This window comes from Carettochelys insculpta, chromosome 6 (assembly GCF_033958435.1).
Source record: "Carettochelys insculpta isolate YL-2023 chromosome 6, ASM3395843v1, whole genome shotgun sequence".
Taxonomy (NCBI): Eukaryota; Metazoa; Chordata; order Testudines; family Carettochelyidae; genus Carettochelys; species Carettochelys insculpta.
The window spans coordinates 92,162,126-92,187,111 of NC_134142.1; the positions used below are offsets into that span (position 1 = coordinate 92,162,126).

Consider the following 24,986-nt stretch of genomic DNA (forward strand, 5'->3'; position numbering starts at 1 on the left):
CTATCTACTTTTTCTCTTTCCCTTATGTAGTTGGTAAGCTCCATGCATGCACATAAAAAGGCACTTATGGGCAGAATACCAAAGCACAAGACAAACTCATCCATCAATGGTACTTTTTATATTGTTTCTTTGCAGCAGAAAACCAGTATGTAAGGCAGTAAGTTTAGAGCAGTCTGTTACACAATATTGAACAGGTGTCTATTGGGAGGTTCCATTCGCTATCTACTTACACATTTAGCGGTTGCCAGGCAGGCCACTGTGCTTTTGCCTTGATGACAGTTAAAACCTCATCGCTCTGTAAAAAGGAGACAACAAAATATAAAACGGTGATTGGGGGAACTGTATTAGGAGTGTAACATTCTGCAATGATTTATAGCAAAGCAAGGAGGCACCTAGATTAAAGATGCATCTCAGAATTTTAATGGAGACAGAGTGACGTCACTTTCCTTGCTGCTGCTGGGATGTGATGCCCTGCTCAGTGTGGTGCAGACGGAAGTGCATACACAGAGAAAGAAAAAACATTCCCTCAGCTTTACAACATTGCTGCCTCTCCCTCTGCTGCAGTAGCTGAACTCAACTCACAGGGTGGGGAGCAAAATCCTATCCCATCACATTTCCTACCGAATGGCGGAGTTCCTGGTGCAAAATGTGTCATGAGTTGTGGGCTTTGCTGTTCCAGCTTCCAGTCACTCTCTCCTCCATAGTTTGAACTGTGGTGTCTAAATGGCATGGCAAAAGGGCACACACAAAACCTGTTCAGTTTAAAGTGCAGGAAACCTGGGAAAAGCAGAGAGCCCAAAATCCATACAACAATGCTCTGCAGTTCCCACAGATGTAGTCATTCCAAAATAGAGCCACTCTGCCACCACAGGGGGAAGACAAGAGACAGCCAGAATACCCCCCAAACTGCACAACTCTGCAGGACTCTGTTACAGTTTTATGCAGTTGTATGTGGGAAGAGGCACACCTGACCCTTGCTGAGGGACAAAAACTGGAATATTGCCAAGTTAAGGGGAATAGTTTCAAAGTGGCACACACTGAGGAGGACAGAAATGAGACAAGAAACGTTTCACATTGGGAATCTGACCTAGTCAAGCAGAAACACCTACAAAGACAGCTAGTAATGGCAGAAACTGAATTTATAAAATGCCCGTATCTAGAAGGGGGTCTGTGCTATGTAAATAATCATTGGGAGCACTCTGATCAATTGTAAATAGTTAAGTACAACTACTGAGCGCACTTTCACTCCATGTTGCCCTCTCCTATCCAAACTCAAATGAAAGCGAAGGTAGTGAAGTATATAACAAACCTATGGAAACCCAGGCTGTGGCTAAGCCTTGTACAAAGATTTTTTTTTCTAAAGCCCCCCCCGCCATGAATTCCTGCCGCAGCAGTTTTTAAATTTATATGTAGTGTAATAAACCCAGAACAAAAACAGGAGACTGTTTTAACGAAGCTCTGGTGCACAGAGGACATCTATCAACTGTTTCTTTTTAGAGGCTTTCCCATCTCCCCCAGGATTTCTTCGCAGTAAATTGTTTAAGAAAATATGAAGTTCACAACTCAGGCTCATGATTTCTGCAGCCTTTCCAAATACTTTCCAATTAAAGTTAAAAAAACAAAAACAAAAACAAAACCCCCACCCCATACATTACTAGTAATTGGCAGTTCCAGCAGCGCTGTCCTTTCAATTTAACAATAATCTTGCAGCCCCCTGTTTGAAAGCATTGGCTCTGCTACCCCAGGCAAGCTCTACTCCATATATGCCCCAGTTTAGGGAAATCAATTTTCACTGGTGATTTCTACTGCTGTCATTACTCTCAGCCTCCCTCTTTTTACCAAAGCAATGCAATTATAGCACTGATGTGGCTTATCTGTAACATGGAAGCTGTTCAGCCCCAGGTGCTCATCCTCCACATGACCTCATCCTGAGAGAGCAGCTTGGCCTAATCCATTTACTTCATGGCGGGATAATTTGCTGCGGTTGGACAGATGCCGGCCAGACTCTGCGGCATGCTACTCAATAGAGCCATATTCATGTACACCACCCAAAGATGACGCATTATGTGTTTAAATATCAGTTTAGATAATCCAAGGACGGGGGGGTGGGTGGTTAGCATAAGGAATATGGTGCTGGAAAGGGGAGCAATCATGCACACCACACCGTCCTCTGTGTATATCTTGTGCCGAGATGGACTCTGCCGTAATTCTAAAGTTCCTTTACTTTCAGCTGTTTGGTTCAATATTCCAGCACTTATTAAATGTGTATTTTAATTTACATGCCTTTAGAGCTCATTTGCATATAAAATGATTAGGACCTGTATGACACACACCGAAAAGAGTCTGATGGTTATTCGCTAAATATATATAGTTTCACTTTCAAAATGATGCATTATTTACCCAACAAAAATCAATAACAACCTCCAGACCCTCTGGGTCACTTATGTGAGCAAATACTTGTGGCACTTGTTTTACTATGTACCCTTACAATGCAGATGATGAGTGAAAAATGCTTCAAAATGTGGTATCAATAGTAGTCAATTATTCAGCAGAGAGCGAGAGAGACAGACAGTCCTGGCTCTGAAGGCTTGCATTCAAACGCTGCTTTACTTCCGGGGGTCGGCTGGAATCGGGGCTGGGATTCGCATTTCATAGTGAGGACCCCCTGGTTAGAATGAATCAATACCCAGACCTGAGGCCTACAGAATCCAACACTTTGAAGGGTTTGAAATCCAGATACAAATTTATCCATCTCCAGTTAAATGGGATTAGGTTATAACATAGACTAACAGCACCCCTTCTCTTTCAGGTTGAGCCTTGGAACAATTATTTGCTAGGTTTAATTTAAAAAAAAATGGCTTCAAATCGTAACACAAGGTTAAAGTAGCATACAATGATATTACTGCACAATTTTAAATGATTAGGGTTTTTTTTTAAATGTTTCTGCTGGGTTTTGTTGTTTTTAAATCGCCCTTTGGGAAAAAATTTGCTGGATGTGGTTGCATTTTGCCTTTCTGTAATCTGAACTCATAGCACAGCCTTAAATGTAACATCTCCAGTACACAAACAATCAGAGTTACAATCTTTAAAAAGGGGAGGAACTTCTTTAGTCCAAGGGCCTTGGATATACTGTACTAGAAGATTTATCCTGTGTTGCTTGGGTCCCTAATTTAATTATTTTTTTGGAAAATAAATGGAAAATGTGCACGCTTTATTTAAACCACAACTGTGGGGTTGAGGGTTTCAGTATGTAGGCTGCCCTGGAGGGAGAGAGAGGACTACCATGGCTGACTCTCACTGCAGCACCTTGTGGCTAGATGAGAAGCCCCTCTTCTTGACCACTGCAGGTCCAGGTTTGTCTATCCCCTGTGCTCTCCAGCCAGAGTTTGGAATGCAGCAAACGGCGCACATTCCCCTCACTCCCTGGGCAATGGGAACAGCCCCTAGCCAGCTCCTTTCACCTGCCTGGTGATTGTTTCTTGTCTGTATGGTTTTATGCGAAACACTGCCATTCCAGGCACTTCCCATTTTCCTGGCACAATCAAACCCTTACCTTGCTTTAAGTGATGGGGGGAGGGATAGTCCAGTGGTTTGAGCATTGACCTGCTAAACCCAGGGTTGTTTGCCCAGCCCTTAGGGATGCAGGGATCTGGGGCAAATAGATTTAAAAAAAAATCTGTCAGGGATGGTGGTAGGTCCTGCTGTGGGGACAGGGGACTAGATTTGATGACCTCGGAAGGTCCCTTCTAGTTCTATGAGACAGGTACATCTCCAAGAGAAAGTTGTCTACCAAAGTTGGTGGTTTAGCTCCTATTGTTTTGGAGGAATTTTTGAACAGACAAACTCTCTAAAGTATATGGTAGATCTGCAAAAGTAGAAGTTCAGACATCTCAGTTAACATGTGAGGGATTGAACCATAGCCCTCCAGAGCACAGGTCTCTATAACATGAGCTGAAGAGTATGGCTTTCTTGCTAGGACCTGTAACAAATTAGCATCCTCTCTGTTCTGGGCACAGAAGACAACTCTAACACAGGCACCTGTGGGTTGTGTGTACACATGTCCGTGGTGTATTATACATTTTTGCCTGACTACTTTTCCTCGAAGGAGACTTTTTAAACTCTCTTATGAGGATAAGAGTGAGATTAAACCCACAAATGAATAGAGCTGTCAGTTTGAAGCAGGATTTTTTTCACTCCAATGTCTGATAGGTGGTATTGTATTATCCAAATGTAAAGGTTTTTGTAGAGTTGTAAAATATTGTCCATGGTTCATTTCAGTGTGTTCTGCCAAACATATCCCTTGGGTTCATTTTGAACCATTTGCCCACTTTTCTTCCTGCCATATCTAACCTCAAAGTTTTGCTTTGACTTCCTAGTCATTCAATCCTCCAAACTCCTGGTAAAATAAGGTGAAAACCAGTAAGTTTTTATCATCTATGATGATTGTTGCCTAGCAATAATGCAGAGAAGTTTGAGTGGAAAATAATGACTAACTATTGAAACTGCTGAATTTTGACATTTTTGGAAACTCAGATATTCCGCAACATTGCAGAGACACAAAATGCAACACCACCCACAAGTGAAAGAAAACGACTGGGCACCAAAACTTTTTGTGGAGCTTCTTGAATGTGACAGACACAGCAGTGTGAATCACTGTTACGTGTCATGGATACCTTAATTACTTTCCTTTTGTGTGTACTTGCTTTTAAGTGTTTCTGCCTATTGCATGAATCGTACATTTTGTAATTGAATTTTCTTGGGGTTTTTTAGACATAAATTCAGCAAGATATGTGATGATATGCCTCATCTTAAGCATGGAAGTCAATGGAACTACGCCTGTGCTTAAATTTAGTCGTGTGCATACATACCTTGTGGAACCAGGGCCAAAATAAAGTACCAGAGAACCTCATTTAGGACCAGATGAGTGATCTTTGGGTCAGGTCCTTATGGCCAGGATTCAGGAAAGCCTTAAGCATACACTTAAGTTCATCCCTCTTCATAGGTTTCAGAAGTGTTTTCCGGAATTAGATCCTGTACCATTTATTTTCATAAGTGGGGATTCATCGAGGATGACCACTTTTTGCAAATTAGTGATTAAATGAACATAAACTATTACTGCATCACGAAATATATGTAGTTAATTGAATCTGACAAGCATAGCTTAGAAGTAACCATTTACAATACTTTATACTATAGCACATTAGTCAACATACTGTAGTATGATTTGTAAAAGGAAGTCCTAGTGAAGCTTTCAGAATTCATAGTGAACAATGCATTTGCCAAATAAAGCACCGTTTTTTTGTTAGCTACAGTTTTTACAAAAAATAACTGTTATTTAGCACCACTGTTAGTCTCAGTAGGGAGACCCAGACAGTATTGGGAAAGGAAATGAAAATATCCTTTCATCCCTGCAGACGCAGTAATAGGGTAAGGAAATGTACATGGCTGATAGGGCTCATGTCCTTTGTTTAATCAGGAAGGAGTTCAGTTTCTTGATCTGCTAAAGTTACCTCTTCATCATATACTTCCTTCCTGATCCAAAGCCCTCTGAAGTCAATAGGAGTTTTTATACTGACTTTATTTATTCTGGATTTTTGCATGCCACAACTTTTTCTTACCAGAACAACCTCCTAAATGAAAGCTTTCAAGCAGAATTTTATAACACATGTTTCTACTCTGATATAAAGAACCATTTTATGTATATTTTTATTTTTCAAGAATTAATAACTTTTATTATGTTTGTTCATTCTAGCAATTCATGAAGGATACTTAATTAAAACACTAAATGGCACCATACATTAGTCCTGCATCATGAAGCAACCATTAAACTAAACCAGTCAATCGTATGCAATATAAAAGGGTTCAGAAGATGTCGTGGATCAAGAAGAATTGGAAAGTGGGGCATATCTCACTAGATACCAATAAGAATATAGTTTTATTCAAAGTACTGCACAACCAACAGGGATTTAAAATAACTTGTTTAAAGAATAATGTCAATTTAAAATGTAGCAGAAGTGTGCAACAAAAAGTCTCCCATTAGTATCTTAGGCTATATCTACACTAGAGAAAGTAAGTCAATTGCTGATATGCAATTCTAGCTACAGCAATTGCACAGCTAGAATCAATGTACCTGCAATTGACTTAACCTGGCTGTCCTCATTGAAGGAGATTGACTGGAAAGTTTCTCCCATCGACTTCGCTCATGCCTCAATTCTTGGGAGGAATACAGGGGTCACGGCCAACCTCTGATAGGTCAATTCATGTGTCCCTACCAGATGCGTGAAATCAAACTGCAGAAGATCAAGCCTGAACAGGTCAGTCTTTCAGGGTAGTGTAGACCGAATCAAAGGCAAGCATAGATGGCTCTAGCAATCCCTGCAAACTTTCTCATGTGCTCCTGCTGCTTTTTTACAGTTGACATGATTTGTATCTGTTCAGTATTGAAAAGTATTGGTTTTATGAAGGAGTTTTTATTACTACTTTTATATTGTATAACATGCATAATATACTAGAACATTTTATCATACTATGCAAGCTTCTTAGTACTTTATAAAAAATACTATTAGATTTAGTTCCACTAAATGAATGACAAAGCACTTTAGCAGACAGCCAAATCATCCAGTCAGAATCAACTGTGAGAATGAATAAATATGTTTTGAACCAAGGATTCATTTTCTTGGTTTCAGAAAGCAGTTGGACGGCTTTTGATTTACTGTTCAAAACACAGGATTTCTATCTATTGCTATGGTACTCATTGCTATAGTATCTGAGAATCACTCAGAAATTAAAGAATGTCTCCTTGCAACACTTGTTTGAGCAAGGGTGGATGGAGTCCCCCTCTAGGCAGTCAGAACCCCAAAACCTCTGTTCCCCCAGCTGCCCCGAGGAGCCCCGAGGAGTCCTAGGTCAGTTACAGCCATACCTTGCCTCCTCTCCCTTCCATAGACCCCATGCCACCACCACGAAATAGCATGTCTTCCTGAAGACTTTTTATATGCCCTATACAGGTTCCAGGATAGGTGAAGAGACGGTATTTGTTACTCAGCATGTGGATTCATTGGTACTCTTTCTGGAATCCAGGTAGATTTCTGATGAGCCTGGGAATCTCAGCAGCACATTCTGCCTCCTCAGCCATCCCAGACCTTGCATTGGGCACAATAAAAAAAAACTCTCTCTCAGGAAGCCCTTCAACCAGTGATGTGTTGGTAGCATTGGTGCTAGAGGACGCTGAGCCTGCTGTGGGTCCATATAATACCCACTGCTCACGTGTATGAGGCAGTGAATCAATATCATCTCACCTTATGATGGGGAACTGAGTGGCTTGCCAAAGGTCACCTAAGAAGAAAAGCTGTTTGAAATTTTTGAGCTGAAACTTTAGTTTTTGGTGAAAAATGCAAATTCAGCAACACCAAAGTGTTCATGGAACCAGAGTGTGAGCAGAGATTGCAAATGTCCTCTAGTCTTATCCTCTGCCAAGAAGCAGGAGTAGTTGTGCCTAAATCACCCAAGACAGATGGTTGTGTAGCCGTTTTTTTGAAAACCTCCGGTGAAAAAGCTTCCACAACCTACTGAGGCAGGCTGTTCCATTGTCCTGCTGTTCTTACAGTCAAATACTTTTTCCTGAGTTTTAGTCTACATCTGCTGTGCTCTAGTTTAAACTCCATGCCTTTTGTCCTGCCATCGGTGGCAAAAGAGAACAATTTTTAGGCATCCTTTTTGTGTTCTCTCTACTGGTATTTGAAGACTGCCACCTTACCCTCCCTCAATCTTCTCTTTTCCAAACTAAACATACCCATTTCCTGCAGCCTTTGCTCACAGGGTTTGCATTCTATTCCTTTTGTCATCTTTGTAACGCACCTCTGGATCCTTTCCAGTTTCTCTACACCCTTTCTGTACACTGGGGACCAAATCAGGACACACTAATTCGTGCCAGGTACAGTAGCGCTATCCAGGACTGGAAAAGGACTTTGCTGGGCCCTTGGCAATGTGTGGGTGGGGCGACTCTGGGCCTTCCTGGAAGGGGGAGGGTCTTGGGAGGAAGAGGCAGGGCTAGGAACAGCCAGCTCTCAACATCGTTTGGACTGTGCTACACCTTCCCCTAGCAGCCCTCAGCACCATCTGGACCACACCGTGCAGGGCTCCAACAGTGACTTAAAGGGCCTGGGGTTCCGAGCAGTGCCACTGCTGCCATAGTAGCAGCAGCAGTGGCTCAGAGCCCTAGTCCACTTTAAATCACTGGGGACCAGGGCAACTGCCCAATTAGTCTCCCCCCTCACATTGACAACGCTGGTACTATTACCTCCCATGACTTGCGTGCTCTCTTTCTCGCTTAATGCAACATAAAATTACAAGTATCAGAGAGGTAGCTGTGTTAGTCTGTAGCTTCGAGAACAACAAGAAGTCCTGTGGCACCTTATAGACTAACATATTTTGGAGCATAAGCTTTAGTGGGCAAAGACCTGCTTTGTCAGATGCGTGGGGGGTGTGTGGTTTCAGAGGGGAATTTAAAGAATGGGGCTGAAGATGAACAATCCACTGAAGTCAACATACTACACAGATTACAGTAAGAGATTGTGCTGCACACTCTCTAAGAAATTGAGGAACCACCTGATCAGGGTCCTGTACAGCAAACAGGAAAACATCAAAAGAGAGCTCTCTAATCTGGAGACCTGCATAAATGAACAATCTTCCATGCAAACCTCCACATGGCTGGACTTTACTTGAACAAGACAGGAGATTTACAACACACATTTCTCTCCTCTACAGAAGAAAAAGGACTGTAAACTATCTAAACTCCTACTTTCCACATGGGACTACAACAGCGATACCCTTAACTCACCCAGCAATATTGTCAGTCTATCCAACTACACACTCAGCCCAGTAGAATAATCTGCCCGTTCTCGAGGACTCTCTTTCTGCCCCACCACCGCCACAAACTTGATACAGTTCTGTGGTGATCTGGAAGCCTTCTTTTGCCATCTACGACTTTCCTACATCAAGGAATATTTCCAACATGACGCGGAACAGCGCACTGACCCACAGGTACCCTCCCACCTATGGTACAAGAAAAAGAATTTCTCATGGACTCCCCCTGATGGTCAAAATGACAAACTGAACCTATACATAGAATGCTTCCGCCAGCGTGCACAGGCAGAAATTGTGGGAAAGCGGCATTGCTTACCCCATAACCTCAGCCGTGCAGAACGCAACGCCATCAACAGCCTCAGAAACAACTCTGACATTGTCATCCAAGAGGCCAGCAAGGGAGGTGCTGTTGTCATCACAAATAGGACAGACTACGAAAAGGAGGCAAACAGGCAACTCTCCAATACCACATTCTACAAGCCTCTGTCCGGGGATCCCACTGAGGAACACAAAAAGAAACTACAGCATCTGCTCAAGACCCTCCCTACGCAAACACAGGAACAGATTTACACAGACACACCCCTTGAACCCAAACCAGGTTTATTGTACCTGCCCCATCATCTCAGGCATTGGCACCCTCATCACAGGACTGTCTGGATATGTGGACTCTCTACTTAGACCCTATGCTACCAGCACCCCCAGCTTTCTTCGAGATACCACCGACTTCCTCAGCAAACTACAATCCATTGGTGACCTTCCTGAAAACACCATCTTGGCCACCATGGATGTAGAGACCCTTCACACCAATATCCCACATGAAGATGGACTCCAAGCTGTTAGGAACATGATCCCTGATGAGACCGAAGCACAAATGGTGGCGGATCTTTGTGACTTTGTCCTCACGCACAACTATTTCAGATCTGAGGACAAATTATACCTTCAAATCAGTGGCACTGCTATGGGCACCCACATGGCCCCACAGTATTCCATCATTTTTATGGGTGACCTGGAACAATGCTTTCTCAGTTCTCGTCCCCTAGCGCCCCTCCTCTACCTGTGCTACATTGTGATATCTTCATCATCTGGACCCATGGGAAGGAGGCTCTTGAAAAGTTCCACTGTGATTTCAACAGTTTCCATCCCACCATCAACCTTAGCCTGGACCAGTCCACACAAGAGATTCACTTCCTGGACACTACTGTGCAGATAAGAGACGGTCACATAAATACCACCCTGTACCAAAAACCCACAGACCGCTATGCTTATCTACACGCCTCCAGCTTCCATCCAGGGCATACTACACGATCCATTGTTTACAGCCAGGCACTAAAGGTACAACCGTATTTGCTCTGGTCCATCAGATAGCGACAAACGTCTACAAGACCTTTACCAAGCTTTCCTCAAACTAAAATACCCACCTAAGGAAGTGAGGAAACAGACTGACAGAGCCAGAAGGGTACCCAGAAGCCACCTGCTACAAGACAGGCCTCGCAAGGAAAACAAGAGAACACCACTGACCATCACATACAGCCACCACCTAAGGCCTCTCCAACGCATCATCAGTGATCTGCAACCCATCCTGAACAGGGATCTTTCACTCTCACAGACCTTGGGAGGCAGGCCTGTCCTCGCCTATAGAGAGCCTGCCAACCTTAAGCAAATCCTCACCAGCCACTATAAATCACAAACCCGTGGCTCTAGGCCAGGAACCAGCTCTTGCAATGGTCCTCGCTGCCAACTCTGCTCACATATCTACACCAGTGACATCATCACAGGACCTAACATCAACCATACCATCAAGGGCCCCTTTACCTGCACATCTCGTAATATATGCCATCATGTGCCAGCAATGCCCCACTGCAATTTACATTGGCCAAACTGGACAGTCTCTACATAAAAGAATAAACAGACATAAATCAGACATCAGGAACGATAATGTACAGAAGCCCTTGGGGGAACACTTCAATCTCCCTGGACACTCAGTAGCAGATTTAAGGGTGGCAGTCTTGAAACAAAGAAATTTCAGAAATCAAATGGAGAGAGAAATCTCTGAGCTGCAATTTATTTGCAAATTTGACTCCATTAACCAAGGATTAAACAGAGACTGGGAGTGGCTCGTAGCTTACAAAGGCAGCTTCTCTGCCCTGGGTGTTAAGATCTCCCCATTAGACTCTGACAATGGCTCATATCACCCTGTCTGATCTGACTTGTTTTTTACTCTTTTGATACCTACTATTGATAATGGGCCATTTCCACCTTGCTGAATAGACCTTGTCAGCTCTGGCCCTCCCTTTTTCTGGGACCCCATTCTTTAAAAGCCCTCTGAAACCCCTCCCCCACACTTATGCATCTGATGAAGCAGGTCTTTGCCCACGAAAGCTTATGCTCCAAAATATCTGTTAGTCTATAAGGTGCCACAAGACTTCTTGTTGTTCATAAAATTACACATGCTTTTTTCGCAGCACCATTGCATTGCTAACTCCTGTTGGCTGTGGCCACATTAGCCCCATCCTTTCGGAGGGGGCATGGTAATGAGGCACTTTGGCAGATGCTAATCAGGTGCTGCCGTGAATATGTGCAAATTCACGGCAGCACCTCATCAGCCTAATAGCAGCCATGCGTGCTTTGAAAGTGCCGCTTTTGGAATGCACACTGCCTTTGTAGACCAGGCCTTTTGAAATGACTCTCTGATTTCGAAAGCCCCTTTTTCCCAAAACCAAATTGGAAAAAGGGGCTTTCAAAATCCAGGGGTCATTTCAAAAGGTCCCCGGCTACATGGGCGGCCTGCATTTCGAAAGCCGCACTTTCCAAGCATGCGCGGCTGCCATTATGCTAATAACATGCTGCATATTCATGGAGTGCCTTGTTACCATGCCCCCTTCGAAAGAAGGGGCTAGTGTGGCCAGAGCCATTGAGATTGTGATTTGCCACAACTCCCAGATTCTTCTCAATGGTGCTGCTGCCAAGGCACTTACCTCCCATTCTGTAATTGTACATCTATTTTTAATTCCCTATGTCTAGTACCTTTCATTTGTCTTTATTGCATTTCTTCTTGTTGTCTATAGCCCAATTCTCCAATTTACCCAATTCCTTCTGAATTTAGCTTTATCCTTCAAAGTCTTGGCAACCTCTTTAGCTTTGTATCATCTATAAACTTACTCAGTATGCTCTCTATACCAATATCCAGCTAATTAATAATGATGTTAAACAATAATTGACCCAAAATAGGTCCCATTTGAACTGTGCTTATGACCTCTCTCCAATCAGACATAATTTCCATTAATAGATACTCTTTCTTTGTGGTTCTTTAACCAATTATGAATCTACTTCATACTAGTTCAGTCAAGCCCATATTTCTACAGCAGACTTCATTCTGATGAATGTCATGTAGGATTGTGTCAAAAGTCTTGCAGAGTCCAGGCATATTATATTCCCCTCATTCCCCCCATCCACCAAATCATTTACCCTGTCAAACATTTGGTACCACTTGTTCTTGGCAAGTCTGTGTTGGCTGCTAGTGATTGCCTAGTCATCCTCCAGGCATTCAGAAATGGAATGTTCTATACATTACTTTAGTAGATTACCAGGAATCGATATTAGGCTGACTGGTCCATAGATTACCAGATCCTCTTTTTAAAGATGGGTACTAGGTTAGTCTTTCTCTAGTCTTTCAGGGACCCTTCTATCATTGATCAGTTCATAAATATTATTTCATGAGTGTGTGTTGATTTCATCACATGGGTTTGGTCATTTCCGACAAAATTTTTAAAAAACCTAACGTAGTATTAATTTTAGAATTTTTTCATATCTTTATTTTGCCATTTCCTTCAATTTAATTATATTTTTTAAAAAAAATTAAGAAGTGCTAAAAATTAAAAAAATATTTTGCATGGTGTGAGTTATCGGGCAAGGATTTTTTTATATAAACAACTTCTGAGTCAACTACACATTTTTATGTATTTATTCATTCATTCAGAATTGCTAGCAAACCAGAAGTCACCTTTAAGCATAGCTTTCAGTGATAGTCTGTGCTCAAGAGGTGAACTGAACCCCAATTTCTAAGTCCCAGGACAGGGCCATTACCACAAGACCATTCTTTCTCTCCATGAGATTCTGAAGGTGGTGATGGAGGGAAGGAAGGAAGTGAAGAAGTCAACCTGGTGTTGTAGAATAGTCAGATACTATGGCAACAAGGATTTTATAGCTATGTGGATGGGTGATGGGTAGACAGATTATTGATAGATTGATATTAGATTATGGGTAGACCCTAATCTAAGAAGAGATAAGGACACAAAGGTTTAACTGTTACAAACAAAATCACCTGTCCTCACACAGAAATCACCTTCTTGATCTGTGAAAAGCCTATGCCACTGTCCAGGAACAATTTTCTCGTGTTCATAAACGTTTGTTTGATGACAACTTTGAATACAAGTTTAGATGTTTATAATGCACAGAGTATGCAGTGGTGACAGAACTTTATCAGGAAGTATACACGTTTCATAGGTTCAAAAAGGAAATGTGCACATGCAAAGAGGTAGGACAGTAAAATGGTACAATTCTTTGAAGCATAAACTAGTTAATTGATCAATAAGGGTTTCTGTTGATATTAATGGAAGTTCAACAAGGTCCCAAATCTATTTGTAGTGTGCTGGAAATAAAAACATGTTTTCCCCAATTTGATTAGATGTACTTTTTGAACAAAATGAGAACATCCATGGTTGTTCTGAAATTTTCCCAGATTTCTGAACAGAAGGAAATTTTTCTTTCAGATTTTTGAGATCACATGTAGCAATAGGTTGCAGCTCCTCATCACTTTTTATACCGCCAAGCTCCTCAACCTTTTTTGTACTTTCAAGTTTATCTGGATGTGCATGTTCATTTACAGTGACTGCCTGTGAATTGTAGTAATGCACTCTGTATTTTGGGGAGAAGACGGATTTTATTAGTAATGTTTATTGCCTAAGTAGTCAGCTTAGCCTGAGTCTGCTGACTTTTTTGAGAATTTCTGGTTCACGCTGGGGACATCAGAAGATCATCACAGCCATTAACATAAATATTACATACCTTTATTTGCAAAGTTCCCTGCACAATAGCAACATGATTCTACTTTGTACGGTATGTGGCATATGTAGTTCCTTGTGGGTGTTTCTTCAGTTACACCTAGTCCAAGCTCTAGGATGGAGTTTATTTTTGTATGCAGACATTTATTTTTTATGCAGTTCCTTAGCGTCATGAAAGATTTTTCTTTAAAAATTACAATAAAAATTGGAAACCGTTGCTAAAGGTTGACAATGCATCTTTGGTGAGACCCTTTGCTTTTCACGCACAGTGTTTTAAAATCCATTAGAACAAATTCAGAGCTATTGTGAATCCATTTATATCAGTGAAATTACATCGACTAAATTTTACTTTGCTCTTATCTTAATTTCTATGACAGTGATTTTCTGAAGCAGGATGGAGAGACTCTTATGCCCTGACATTTTAAAAATTGTGGCACATAATAAAACCACACATCATGAATGAGGTGTGCATATGTATTTGAAGAAAATTCAACATTTGCAACTGTAATATACAGAGATCGAATTATTTCCTGCACAACTCACTAATTTGTAATGAATATGTTTTGCATTTCTTTTCTTCCAGAAATAAGGAATCAAATTTATCTTAGAAACTGTATGAAAAACTTTCTCAACTCCTCAAAGACACCAAACCACGTAAGGTATTTGGGAATCCCATGGACTTGCAGAAGCAGACTGACATACATAAGGGAGTAGAGATGGGTTTGGAACTGAAAATCCTGAAAAAAGGGGACAGACTCTAACCCAATTTTGATTGTTTAGCATTCTGATTGGCCTTGATTCAAGAACGTAGGTTTTAAGGATGTCTTGAGTTTGTCCCTATTCTGGACTGCATGTGGACAGGCTCTTAACATTTTTCAGCTACCTGAAGTGTATGCTGAATAAAGAAGCTTTTCTGAATTGGGTCCATAATGCTTACTGTTTATACTTCTATTTATGTATGTACACACACACATGTACACACATTCACACCCCCCTTCATCTGAAGTACACAATATCTACATTTTAATGAATGGAAGACAGACAAACAGGTACAATTTTTTCAAACATATCAGCACAATGACAGGCATCTAAGAAAAAGTTGAGCCTAGTGACTAACTTCAAGCCATTCAGCGAGCTGGGGCAGAACCTACTTGGCTACCAATCCCGGGAGATGGCTTAGAAATGGAAATAGTGCTGTAAAACTGCTGAAGCATTGGCTGAATGAATCTCTATTCATGCTACATTTAAAAAATCCATAACACAATCAGTTCTAGATAGTTTCAGGAGTGATTGTGGTTTTGTGTTATACTTTTTCTGTGATGACATAAAAGGAAACGCATTTTTGCAATTACATATCCCCAAATCATATATTCAATTCCAGGTATAGCCTTCTCCATGACCTGTCCCTTTGTGTTTTCTTTCAGTGAAGTGATTGTTTTGGGCAAGTAATGTGGGCTGAAATTAATAACAGAAGTGTTGCTAAGGGTGACAGTGAAAATCTTGTGCCCTGCTTTTATTTCCTGTAAGCTGCTGTTTTACAATATACTGGGACCCTGTATCTTCTGATAAAGTGATATTTTATTCTTGCACACCATAAAAATCCCCAGCAGCTTGTGTTAATGATTTCTAGTTACATAGTTTCTGTTCTCATTTTCAGTCACTGAACTGATCAGCATAATAGGAAAGTATTTATCCCCTGAGAGTTCTCCTTCATGTTTTGCTGATTGCAGGTTGCTATTCAGTTGTATACCTTGTGTCCTTTTTTTGTAGACAGTCTTGCTGGGGTTTGGTTGGCTTTTCTTTTCCATTTCTTTAACAATACATATCACGTGCAGTGTCTTAAAGTTCTGTGTGCCTAAAACAGAGGCAGGGTCTCACAATGGATAGTGTAAATTACATGCCAATGCATTGCGATAAGTGGTGTAATTTGCAATAGCAGTTCTGTCTTCCACAGTTCCTGATTTTGTACCTCTGCCTGTAAATGTAATCCCATTCAAACAAATTTACCAGTGTGCAGCACCACCCCTGAATTACGTGCTCTGCAGCAAGGTGGCAGTGCAGTAAAAATATTTCTAATGTGTGAATGAACTCATAACAGAAAGGGCACTGCAGTCTGCTGTTCTGCAAGAGATTAGAAATGCTGTCAAAAGTGTCCTAATAGGATCACATAAAAAAGCTGACCTTACCAACTCCCAGTCACCTATTAGGTTCATGTCCAGCTAGCGAGGCTCACTTTATCTGACTACTTCAGTCAGATGCAGAACAATTGTAGATTACAACGTCAAAGACATCTCTGGCTACGTTATGAACCTGGCAGTTAAACCTGAATTGAAGGATCATGAGTCGTCATAGGGAAAAGCCAAAGAGGGAGGCTGGAATGTTCTGTGATATTGTTTCTGTGAATAGGAATTGAGGACAAGGCTAATCTGAGATGGGGTGACAATATGCAGAAGTCTCTCTAAATCAGCAGTTATATTTGCTGCAGCTGCTGTTTCTGGTGCTTCTGTTAGCGTGTGAACAGTTTGGCTGTAGAAGAGGGCGTATTTTTCCATTACGAGCAAGTGACTTTAATTAAGGCTGCCTTGTACTTTTAAGTTCAGTGAGCAGGTGGGTTTTTCCTAGCCTGGAAAGCTTTTGTGGCAGATCAGCTTAATAGTGTTATTTTCAGTGAGCATGTGCAATATAAATATTCCACATGTGCATCAGCTGCCGCACAAAGGAAATCACAACTCCCCTGAACTGTAAAAACTGTGTCAAGAAAAGAAAATCCTCTACTGAACAGTCTTCAGCCAAAATTAAAGAACTAAATAGGGCTCCATTTATGAAATAGCTTTATTCTATCAGAAAACTGGGAATTAAAAAAAACCCAACTTCCTCCAGCTCCCTAACATTTTTTTGTTATGTCAGTGAATTTCAAGGCAAGTTGGTTATGTTTTCAGGCTCCCAGGGCCGGTGGAGCACCATGGTCCCAGCTTTCTGTGCTAGGTCAGTTGGCTCCTAGGCGTCTGTGGGCCAGATTGTCCTAAATCACATTAAAACTTACGGGAGGGGGATTTTGGGAATGAGGCTTCCTGAGGATTCTCTCACAGAGATCCCTCCACATCAGCTCATTAGAGAGGCAGGGTTTATCACCTTCTCCTTCCAGAGAAGATTACAGTAGTTGCCTTAAACCTTCTGTGAATCCCAGGGTCAGCCACATGGACATATCACTGTAACTGCCCCGCCAGTGTCTCATTCCCAGAGCACCAGCTCCGAGGGTGATAGAGGAGGCACAGCAGAAAATGTAACACAGATCATGGGGCTTTATTACTTTTTCTGAAGATTCCCCAGGATCTCACTAGGGAGTGGATGATTTTTGGTCTCTCTTGGCCTATCCAATCTCCTTCATTCCCCATCCCAGATACATTAAAGGGCCTCTGCCAGGTCCAAGAATGGGAAGATTGGTTCTGCTAAGAGAGAAGGTTAGGAACAAAATGGTATCATATCTTGGTGCATTCAATCAAAGCAAACTGGCTGCAGTCAGCAGGTGCTGGTGAAAGTTGGTGGGACCAATAGTATTTTTATCCTTGAGACAAACATTTTTCATCTTGTGACTGCCTTGAAGAAAATAAGAAAAACGACATTTCAAGCCTTTTTGAGTAGCAGGTACAGAAACACAGGATCAATTTCTGTCCTTTATGAAGAGCCACTGCAGTATTTTACCCTCTGGCTACAAAGGTGGAAAAAAAATCTAACATCCTGTTCATCACCCAATGATATTTTCAAGGAAGTTTTAAGTTAACTCTTTCTTGCTCTTAATTAGTATCAGAGTACATTAAAAACTCCTTGGCTGTGGCCACAGTTGTCCAAAACTTTGAAATGGCCATGCAAATGACCATTCTGAAGATTACTAGTGAGGCGCTGAATTGAATATTCAGCGCCTCATTAGCATTAGGACGCTTCCAGCTGTGGCACTTCGAAAGCGCTGCTTTCGAAAGCATGCAGCTCGGCGCAGCTATACGGGGGTCCTTTTCAGAAGGGGAACCCCCATGTAGCTGCGCCGAGCCGCGCACTTTTGAAAGCGGTGCTTTCGAAGTGCCGCGGCTGGAAGTGTCCTAATGCTAATGAGGCGCTGAATATTCAGTTCAGCGCCTCATTAGTAATCTTCAAAATGGTCATTTGCATGGCCATGTCGAAGTTTTGGACAAGTGTCGCCACAGCCCTTGTGAGGTGATACTGGTAAGTGCATCACTTTATGACCAGAAAGGCTCTAAAATGAATGAAACCAATATGGAAGTTTACATTTTAAAAGGAAGCATTTACCTTATAGCAGTGATATCAAATTATCACAATATTCCACAGCAAAGTGGAAAATATTGTAATTTTTTTCTATGAAGTCAGGATGAAAGTAAAATAAATGCTTTCTGAAAATGCTAATTTGGTAGAATTGTTAATGATACAATTGAAAATGTTGTGTGCCTAAATCTTGGGCATTAGACATGCAGCGAATGGGCACAGCAACAGGGAACAGCTTGCTAATTCCTCGCGGTTAGTTTGCATTGGCAAGTACAATTTGCATCTATTGCTTGATGGTTTACAATTATAGTTTCAAGTTAGGTGCACATTTTGTTTAAATTTTAAATCCATAATCACAGCGCTGTAAAATCATGAACTTCACATGCTATCAATGCATCAATCATCTCGTGTTTTCGAGAAGGATAATATAACTTAATGATTCTTTCAATTAACTGAATCTTGGTTTATTAGGAATGAAATGAGGGAGGTTTTACAGTTGTAATTACTTGGTACTCTGACACTGTCTCACCATGTGTGGGGCAATTTATCTGTAGCTTTGTCTAATAAACTAGAAAACAACTCTAAACTTTTGAGAACATTTTCAATAGATTGGCTTAATGTGTGGCAGCAGGACTGTGCCAGTCCTGGCTGCAGCAGCCTGCTATGTCCTTAAAGAAGGGTGGAGACACATGTTTTAAGTGCTGAATGTCCTATTCTCAATCCCCAGGATGCTAAGATATATGCTGCAATGTTTAGTCACACAGACATGATTTTTATATTGAAAACAACATCACATGTGTGGTAGAATATTTACATGTCAGTTTTATACTGATCTTTGGACCACTGGAACAGTACTAAAAATTCCCGTTGACCTCAGTGAGCTTTGGGTCAGGTTCTTTGTGCTTTTTGGAGATATGAAAAATCCTGTTACTTTGTAACAGAGAGATAGGCGTGTTAGTCTATAGACTATCAAAACAAAAAAGCAGTCCAATAGCACTTTAAATACTAACAAAATAATTTATTAGGTGGTGAGCTTTCGTGGGATAGACCCACTTCTATGGTCTGAACTTTTTGTTCTGTTAGTTTGTGTGCCTCTATCCTTCATCTGATTGAATGAGTATTTCTCAAAGAATAATTACTGGTTCTTATGGATCAGCAAGAACTACAGGAAACCTCAAAAACTTCTACAACTCCTTTTGCTCCATAAAGCTTGCTCATGACCCAAATTTCTGCAGATTTGTTCTGCACATTTTACTATAATAAATCACCCAGCTTTATTAGTCCCATGTGGCTGCATACCTTTCATTCCATGCACTAAAATCCAACCTACTTATTGACTACAGCTGCTTTTAAACGCTCTTTATTGTCAGCAACCGATTTCCTTTTTAATTATATTATATTTTAGATTAGCGGTCCTATTGTTTTGTTAATAGGCAATTTAATGGCAGTTTTCAAATAAATGAAACCTTGTCACTTAAACAAAGAGAACGTTCATTTTCATTTCTTTGCATTTCCAAATAATCTCTGGCAAAACCCTTCGTGATAAAAATAGCTTCATAACTCCCAAATCTTTTACATTCTAGAGTGAATAATTGTTGGGACACATTTCTACTTAAAGTAACTTGTTCCACAGGAGTGTATTATTATATACGCCACTCCTGGCTCTCTTCCAAAAGCCACAGACAGATTATTTCACAGGTCTCCCATTTCAGCAATTTCAGAGGTGTGTTTTGAACTCAGTAGGAATTTGGAACAATTCAGGATCATAAAACTGGGCCTTAGCAGAGGTTCTAATTTTGTCCTCCTATAGGCGTGCACCATGCTTACTGTTCTCAGAGGGAGGTTGCTGCGTAAGACTGTATCCTAACAAAACACATAGGCAGTCACACAGCACTTTAAAGATTAATAAAATAATTTATAAGGTGATGAGCTTTTTTTTCCTTGCAATCAATCTTTTTTTAATTCAGTTTTTTTGTTTCTCTTTGTTATATAATTGTCATACCTATTCACTTTCAGCAACATTTCCAGTACAGAACTCTCTCCAGATCTGAAGAAGAGGGTCTGCCCCACAAAAGCTCACCTAATAAATTATTTTGTTAGCCTTTAAAGTGCTACTTAACTGCTTTTTTGTTTTGCCTTCAGAGGGATATGTCTTGATGCAGCTGAGGGGAGAATTAATCTTATAATCAGGTGAGTTAGTATTTTTTCCCAGTGGAAAGCTATACTAACTAACTACACTGCATCATAATTCATTGCTGGAATTCGCTCTCTGTATTGGAAATGTGCAGCTAGAAAATAACTGTGAATCTGCTTTTAGCCAATACTTGCTCTGCTAAAATCTTCAGGGAACGCATTGTATATTGCTTTTCTGACATATCACAGTCTGTATGCAATATCAGATATTGTTACATTACACTGCCTTTTGTGATCTCAGCATAGGTCGTGAAGTGCTATCATGACATTAAGAGACATATGATAAATATAAATGATAAACATTATCTACCGGTTTCAAATCAGGTAGCTTTCTATCTGTTTCTATATGACTTTTCAAGATTAATCTGGCATACTAAAGCATTGTAAACTACAGGCAGTGAAGGTTATTTTGCCCAGCGGGGCATTAGTAGGTTTTATACAAAGTACAGAAAATAACCGCTACAGGATGAACCTCTCTAATCCGGAGCTCTCTCATCTGGCCACATCCGTAATCCAGCATGATTTTAGTTAGCTGAATGATCACTTATCATGGGTGTGGCCAAGTTTCCTATGGTCCCATAAAGTCTGCTTACAGCCACCAGTCCTGGCTCTCAATGTTCTGTGCTTTATTTATCTGTAATTGACCCCTAAATGTCTTCTAAAAACCCAGTAAGCAGTGATGTGTTGGTTATGTGCTTGACAATATGACTGCCTGTGGTCTGGCAAATTCTCTCATGCGACACTGGCCAGGTCTCCAGGGTACCGGACAAGAGAGGTTCAACCTATATATTGTAAGCAAGTGGATGCCACTCTCAACAGCCAAAGAACAATCAGTGCCCGCTCTGTCACACTCTGCTCACAAAATGCCCTTCACAAAAACTCTAATCTGCTGTGTGTTCTTCTGTTTCTACAGTAAGCATCTTTCCAAGGGAAAGGAGGAGGAAAAGAAACGAAGTGGATGATATGGAGCATGATATGAACAATGACTTATTTATTATGTGCTAGAAGCGTGTTTGGCACTCCACAGCACAGCACAGCACAGCACAGCAGACAAAATGATTCAAGTTCCTGATCCAGAAAAAGTTGGAAGTGCAATACATAGGACAACTAATCACACACAAATTCTCTGCCCTTTCAGTCTGAGGGTCCTTTTCAGTCTCTACCCACCTGAGCTACCTGTCAGATAAAGGCGAGGAGGAATGGTACCAGAAGCCAGCAAACCACAAGCAGGCATAATATCCCCAGAGAAGGCATTAGCAGCATTGTATATGCATAGTATTAGTGTTTACCTTTTTCCCAGCTGGCTGGTGTGAACAGTGTAATCTTGCCCAATTATGACCCATGCAGGCAAGCTTTCCTACTTGCATTCCTGGAGGCACACAGACATATTGTGGATGCCTTCTGTATAGATTTATGGGATTTAACTTCCTGCACCCCAACCCCTGCAGCTGCATCATGAAGAGCTCATGACTCAAAATCTACTCAGTCTTAAAAAGGTTATTTTAATGCCCAGTAAAAGTAAAAGCAGCCACAAGTAAATACTGTTCTTTAGCCAGATCACATTTTGGGCCAAATTCTGCTTTTAAATACATGTGTATAACCCCTCCTGAAGTCAACAGAAGGCGCATAAGCATTTCTGAGGGAAGAAATTACCAATACAATATAAATAGAGGAATGGGATTTGGTTCTATTTCAATCTGGTGAGATCTTCCTGCTCTTATAGCAGATTATTTATTGGGTTTGCATATGCTTGACTTTTTCCTACATGCTTACATATAAAAAGGAGGAACAATATATTTAGGCATTCTGTCATTCTGCAGCCCTTGTGGATTGCATGACCACATAATATCAAAACCTGAGAGCCTACCATTCTATTCCCATTACTATTAGAATTGGCATTGATACATCACACAATTCGCTGGAGTCCGACCATGATTTACGAATTAATGACTTGAAGCATTTTCATGAAGTTCAAGAAAACATCTCTAAACATCATTTCACACCCCTTTTCATCACCATTTTGGAAAAAAAAAAACCCAGCAAATTCAGTCAAGTTTTCATGCCAACGTGTCACATGCTATTAGGAACATGGAGCCAGTTATGGTGAAAACATCACCATGAAAACTGGGATAGTATAGAGCGGTATGAGGAAGGTATAAGTGATTCTGGCGAGGGAAAGAATGACTTTTCTAACTACATCTCAACTTGCTTTTAAATGTTTCAGGAAGACAGTGGGTTGACAGGTAACATTCTACTGTGATGCTGAATGTTGGAGACGAGAAAAGTACTTTAAGCATTCTTGGCCCCTTGAGAAATGTGGGTTCCAGTTAATATATATATAGAGAGAGAACTTAAAACACTCAAATAAAGAGTGCATCATCAGGAGTACTTAGGGTGAATTTGCTGCCCATTATCACATTCTTCTGTTTCTTGTACTATATTATATACAGAACTAGATTTATAAATGCCCAGGAAGGAAGTAGCACATTTTGTGCATTTTGAAGAACAGCCTGAAGAATTTTCTAGTGGTTTGCTTTGGATTTTGGCTGTCAGACCTTTCAGGGAGACTGGGATTCTGAAATCTCCAGCTGGGACATTTGGAAGGAGAATTCCTTGGAGAGGGCTATTGTATTTGACATTTATTACAAGATTTACAGATTTGCTTGTGCTGATTTTATTGCAAGCCTTCTCTGGAAAGTCTGGGTTATCTTGGGGAAGGGAGGGTCTGTGTTGTTTTTAGAAGAACTCAAGAGGCATAGACTTTAGCAAATTAACTTGTACTCCTGAAAAGCTGGAGCTTTTGTACCGTGTCATGGAAAGCGAAATGCTATAGAAGACGACCCAGCGTTCCACAAACTTATCTGGAAACTGCTAGATCAAAAATAGATAGCCCCTTGTGTTGTGTTAGGATTTACTGAGAAAGCCCAAGTATGTTGTCAACTTGCAACCCTAGAAGATTGCATTTTGCACTACAGGGGTTAGAGGTAACTTCCAAAACTAATTGAAAGAATAAAAAAATCAATGGCACACACACAGGAAGCACAGAGTCTTTAAGAAAACATGAGAATTTGAGGTATTAATTTTAAATCAAGTATCTGAAATAATGTGTCTAGTTTCCCACCTAGCTCACTATATCGATTTCCATTTATAAAATATCTCTACAGGGATGCACTAAGGCTATCTGAATTTCCAAATAGCAGTCTCTTCTCCATGCTGTCCATTGATCCATTAATCTGAATTATCTTTGTGTATGGAATTCTTCCATAGGGCCTAACTGACTGATGATCTGCACTATCTCAATGTAGCAAAGGGCCTAGTCTCATAAATGTACGCACAGATTCACGAAGATGATTTTTATACTCTGTAAGAGGAGATTATACCCCCTAAAACTGAGCTTGCCAAACAGTTTTATGTAACTAAGGTTTTCCTATTAATGTAAAAATTTGTTAAAGGGCAACACCTGTCAAAGGTTCTCAACAACCGTTGAACTGTAACCAGGGAACCAATACTTTAATCACAAAATGTGGGTAAGTTAATCTAAAAAGTAACATTCTAAACTGTAAAGTGTCACAGTGGCCTGTAGAAGAACCAACCCTCTGTTTATTGAAATAACAGTGTTAGCTGGAATTAGTAGTTTTTAATAGACTGAAATTATTAAGTACACCTACTCATTTTTAATATAAAATGTAAAGCAGGCTTGTCAACATAATTGATTGCAGACATTGAAATGCTATAATTGTGTCATATGTGTTAAATCTATATACTATATTAATTGGCATATATCAATTTTTAGCTGGTTCTTTTTGGTTAAGTAGTATTGTTTGTCTATCCTCAAAGGGTCTTTTTTTAGAATCCTTTCTATCCACTGAAAGGAACATTACTGGCCTCTATTCTGTTGTATCTCACACAACTACAGTACAAATGATTTCATGCAAGTGTTTGTTGGTGTTGTTTATTCTGAATGTTGTCTCAGCTCTAACTATATGGTGCCATTTGAGAGTTACTGCATGCCCACACTTAGAAATTACTGTTATGAGGAGGAGGTTGTGAAGGCTTGATCACGTTAGATGAATGGAAGGAGATAGTATCCCAAAGAATATTTTATATGGCAAAATCCAGCATGGCTCCAGAAAGCAGAGTTGCCCTTCATAGCAACACTGATGTACGCAAAAATAATATGAAGCTGTTCAACATTGGCTGTTAAATCTTGAGGGAATACCTGGCGCCCAGTAGAGCTTACTACAAGGCCGCTTTGATCCAGAGGAGGGAAGCAAAATGAGGGAGAAGAAAGCTGCATGCTGCAATCTTGGATTCCAAATTGAACATCTCATGGATCTGTGAAATTTGGTAACTAGCTGTGTTGCTCCGGAACTGGTCTTATTAGCCGTAAGTGGATTCATCACGCACCCACCTAGACCTGGTATGTGCACACCCTAATCCAGTTGTCTGATGGTTGCCTATGTTGTATGTCCACTAAGGGTATGTCTGGAAATTGTCATTACATAGGACTATGAAATGCACAGTTCCAAGTGAACAGATGACACAAATGACCATAACTAGAATTAGCTTACAGTCTTGGAACAGAGATCAAGA

At 40.7% G+C, this 24,986-nt stretch overlaps 1 protein-coding gene across 1 annotated transcript in view; it reads right to left on the reverse strand.

The window, feature by feature from the left end:
• Nucleotides 1-24,986, reverse strand: part of SPON1 (spondin 1) — a 361,777-nt gene that overhangs the window by 66,264 nt on the left and 270,527 nt on the right. The window contains exon 7 of the mRNA XM_074997622.1: nucleotides 231-295. Within this exon, the coding sequence (XP_074853723.1) occupies nucleotides 231-295 (65 nt within the window). The remainder of the gene's footprint in view (nucleotides 1-230; nucleotides 296-24,986) is intronic.